This window comes from Sinocyclocheilus rhinocerous, unplaced genomic scaffold, assembly GCF_001515625.1.
Source record: "Sinocyclocheilus rhinocerous isolate Xijiao unplaced genomic scaffold, SAMN03320098_v1.1 scaffold244, whole genome shotgun sequence".
In the NCBI taxonomy this organism is placed as follows: Eukaryota; Metazoa; Chordata; class Actinopteri; order Cypriniformes; family Cyprinidae; genus Sinocyclocheilus; species Sinocyclocheilus rhinocerous.
In genome coordinates this window covers 90202-94924 of record NW_015657959.1, presented here as the reverse complement: position 1 = coordinate 94924, position 4723 = coordinate 90202, and the positions used below count along the sequence as shown (strand labels likewise).

The following is a 4723-nucleotide window of genomic DNA, read 5'->3' as shown; positions in this document are numbered from 1 at the left end:
AGGCTGTGGAGGGGAAGAGTGAAGGACAGCAGCCTGAGGGAGCAGAGCATGCTGGGATAGAGGTCACACTCATCTCACGGCACTCTGCTGGATGTTTCCGGTGAAAACAAAACATGTCTTTCCAAGCTGATGAAGAATTAGTTTTCATGCCACTAACAACAAACATCCAGGAGGAAAAATAATTTAATAAACACATCAAACAAGACCAATGATCAATGAATCAAACTCATTCAAATCACTACAGCTCAATCAATAATTTTAAGATATTTATTAAATATTCAATGAAAAGCAAAAAAGGTTACAAATATTCTCTCTTTTTTATGATTTTGTAAAAGATATTTATTTTATTTTTTCTTAAAAAGTTACAAATTTGTAAAAACATTTTTAGCAGTTTTTTAAAAATAATTTTAAATATATTTTTAAACATTTGTCTCCTTTATGATTTTCTAAAATATATATAAATACATAAATATATATATATATATATACATATTTTTTTTGCTCCTTTGTTATTCATTTAAAACAAAACGGTTATTAAAAGTTTTTTTTTTTGTAAATAATTTTTTTTTCATTTTGCTCTTTTGTTATTCATTAAAATGCAAAATGAAAACGGTTTCTAACTGGACATGTCTAGATCATGATCACTAATCACTGCTTTAATATCCTGCAGGACAGAATAATTCTCTTCATCAAACTCTTGTTTAGATGATCATTTGAGTTTCACAGAAACACAGGAGCCACTAGAGGGCAGAAAAAAACTCTTAAATCACATTCAAGAGCAAACACACACACACACTCAGGTCTGTTCTTGTTTACAGTCGTTCCACAAGATGTGTGTGTGACGTCGATTCATGAGCAGCTTGTTATGACACGCCATCGAGAGAAACGGGACGAGAATGAGAAACAAGACTAGAGAATGTGAGGGATGCCTCAAAACACACACACACACACACACACAAACTCACTACAAACACACTCACAAACTCACACACACTCACTACAAACACACTCGCACGCACTCAAAAACTCACACACAGACACACACAGACACACACACACACACACACACACACTCACTACAAACACCTGCACGTACTCAAAAAATCACACACACACACTAGGGCTGTGCGATTAATCGAAATCGAATCGAAATCGCGATTTGAGACGTTGCGATTTCCTAATCGCAAAGCCTGGTTGACCCGAGCGATATTACTCTGTTTCAGAGCATATGCATGACTGCCAGCCTTGAGTTGTAGTCTTGCTTGCCCTGGGCAAGAGTGAGCGCACCTCCGTTCTCCCCAATCAGCACTGCTCTAGCCAACTGCGTAAACACCCACCAAAAAAAATTAATAAATAAAAAACCGGAACGCGGGACGGGTGAGAGACAGAGTGGGATTATGGCGTCTACTGGGTCAGATCGATAGTTAGGCAAATTAAAACTAAAGAAAACCGTATGCAACTTAAGCTTCGAAATGACAGACAACGAACAAAAGTAATTTCCAAGAGCTGCGTCACAGCGCATATCAAAAGCTCCCGCATCGGTTCTGTTTTCAGTACTGGAGAATAAAAGATACATTCTTAGATGTTTTTGTTAGTACGTGAACGTTATCTTACACATTTTATCTCCCCAACAGATTAATTTAAAATAAGTTTATAATGCATGTTGGCTATTCCCAATTCAGAAGAGCGCACACACAGCCTGTGTCTCTGAATGCTTCTCATACTCGCTCCTCTCTGCCCCACGCGGCGCGAATACCGCGTCGGCTCCGCACCGCAAGTCTTCACGAGCGCATCTGGCAGTATCGACTCGCGCCTGGCTCCGCATTTAAAACGAATGTAAATTCAGTCTAACTGCTTGCTAATTTCACTTGGATGAAATGAAACATTCAGCACATTTTCCACTTGTTCTTAAAATCCCAAATACTTAAAATGAATAAATCAGCCTATGTAACATATGTAATACTTTAATAATTGACTTAAGAAATACAGTTCTTTATTTATAAAAAATAAACAAATATTTTCTGTGAAATTAAGTTAATTCTGTAAAAGTAGTTATACCATTATAATCTTCCTGCTGAAAAACAAAACAAAAAAAACAATAGAACCCCTCCCAAAACACAACAAAAAATTTTATGGATTTCAGGGTTATAATGGGAATTTGTTTGGTTTTAATGTAAACTATAATGGTGTCTATTTGATGGATTCTATTGGTGGGATGTAATCTGGCAGATGGCAACCAATAGAACAACAGTAATTCCTATTGGAATAATGCCCAAAACAAAAAGGAATTTTGTAATGGTTTAATGGAAACTATAAGAATTTCTGTGATGGTTTCTATTGTTTTTTTCAGCAGGGTAATGATACCCATACTGTGCTGCACATTATTGACAATATTGAGCTGAAGCTTGACTTTGCAAATTTAAAATCGCAAATCAAATCGCAATATCCGTCAAAAAAATTTTCCCCCAAATCGCACAGCCCTAACTCACACACACAGAATTAAATTCAAAGATTTTGCTGGAAAAACAAGAAAATGTTATGTTTTACCACTAATTACAACGAGAATCATAATCAATGCTGTTCATCATTCTGAATTATGGACTGATCATGTTATTAGCTGTTGCTCTTTCAAGTCCTTTTAAAGTTCTGTGTTACATGTTCTGTTCGGTCTTAAATACAGTGACTTGTAAATGTAGACCACCAGACGTGGGTGACTGTGCTTCATCTGGAAGTGTGTTTATGCTCATGTTTAAGTCCAGAGCTTGTTCTCTGTGTTAGAATCGTATCTGAGCACAATCTGAGAGCTGTAGGCAATCAGCTGAGCAAACAGGATTTTCAGATAAACACACACACACCCGCACACTCTCTCTCACAAACACACATACTCTCTCACAAACACACATATACACACACACACCTCCACCAGCTGCATGAGGTTGTCGAAGTACTCCTCCTCGTCGATGGACAGTTTCCCGCTGTGATAGATGATGCGGTAGTGCTCCACCTTGCCGTCGCAGCTCACACACAGCGTGTAGTCTCCGGGGTAATTAGTGCTCTCGCGCGCCAGGAACAGCCCCGTCTCCGGCGGATACAGCAGCCGCTCCGCCTGCTCACGCGTGATCTTACCGTGAAACCATCTGACAAACAGAGCAATCAGTCAAACTCATTTATTTTTTAAGCCTTTATGAGATCATACAGTATGTACAGTACAGAGAGACTTCAGGTGAGACGGACAGTAACAGAATCATGCGACTCAAACATGTTCAAACTCAAAAGTCATCCAGTCAGATATTCGTCTAGACATTCAGTTTGCATTATTTGCTGTTCTTTTGATTTCAGTAACTTGCAGACATTCTCTTCGGCTCTCGTGTAGAAGTGATTTATTTCAGCAATATATGATCAGTGTTGTTATTGTTAACTACAACTATTAAAAATAGTCTTTTACTGAAAGACTAAAATAAAATTTGAAAAAAAAGAACTAAAAAAATTTGAAATGCTGCCTTGGCAACTAACTGAAATTAAATAAGTTTAAGTTATAGTACTAAAGTTACTAAAAACTGAAATAAAAATGAAGCTAGATAGAAACATAAACACTAAAAAAAATCTGTATATGATAAAATTACATATAATTATACATTATCTTTTATGGAAACTATATATATATTAGGGCTGCACAATTAATCGAATTTCTAATCGCAATTACAATTACGGTTGCCACAATTACATAATCGTTCAAAGTCCACTTATGTTATTCTGCCTGCTTAAGATGCTTTTTTTTCTTTCTACATGTTATCTTAAGGGGTTTTCCATTGTTTTCATTTTAGTTTTAGTGTAACATTATAATACCATGCATATTTTTACCTTTTTATTTAAAGAGAAAACAATCCGATGTATAGTTGACATTATTGGCTTAATACTATAGAAAAGCAATAAAAGTTTTTCAGTTAGTGTTTTCAGCTTGTTTATTTTCATATAAAAATATGGCATGCAGTTGCTTCAAACAAGGGTGTAAACATCATTCATTTAATCGTAAATTAATAATCACAATTACAATTTCAAAGGAATAATCAACAATTATGATTTTGGTCATAATCGTGCAGCCTTAATATAATATATATACTATATATATATATATATATATATATATATATGCATAAAAAAATAAATTAATAAATAAATGTTGACAGTTAAAATCTAAACAGGAAGTGAAGTCATACGAATGTAGAAATGCTTCAGTATACTGATGTGTGTCACTGACCGTTATACATAACTGTACTATAAGTTATTCTATGTAGGACTCTGAACTTCATCCATTAATGCTGTTTGGTTTGAAGAAGCAGCTGATCTCTGATGCAAGCGGATGACGTCACAGCTCTGCCGGTAATACAGCTCACTGTATTTCACTTCAGCTTTTCACTCATTTACTGAGAAACCCGATGAGTAACGATCATCACAACCAAGAGTTTCACTGTCTTAAACTGTGTGTGCGCGTGTGTTTGTGTAAGTGTGAGTGAGTGTTTGTGAGCAAGTGTGAGTGTGTGTTTGTGAGCAAGTGTGTTTGTAAGCGAGTGTGAGTGTTTGTGTGAGTGAGTGTTTGTGAGCAAGTGTGAGTGTGTGTGTTTGTGTGTGTGTGTTTGTGAGCGAGTGTGTTTGTGTAAGTGTGAGTGAGTGTTTGTGAGCAAGTGTGAGTGTGTGTGTTTGTGTGAGTAAGTGTAAATGAGTA

General features: G+C 36.1%; 1 protein-coding gene across 1 annotated transcript in view; it reads right to left on the bottom strand.

Annotated features, from left to right (window-relative positions):
* LOC107721675 (tyrosine-protein kinase CSK-like) overlaps window positions 1-4723 on the bottom strand; it is a 53387-nt gene that overhangs the window by 9104 nt on the left and 39560 nt on the right. The window contains exon 7 of the mRNA XM_016529811.1: window positions 2912-3137. Within this exon, the coding sequence (XP_016385297.1) occupies window positions 2912-3137 (226 nt within the window). The remainder of the gene's footprint in view (window positions 1-2911; window positions 3138-4723) is intronic.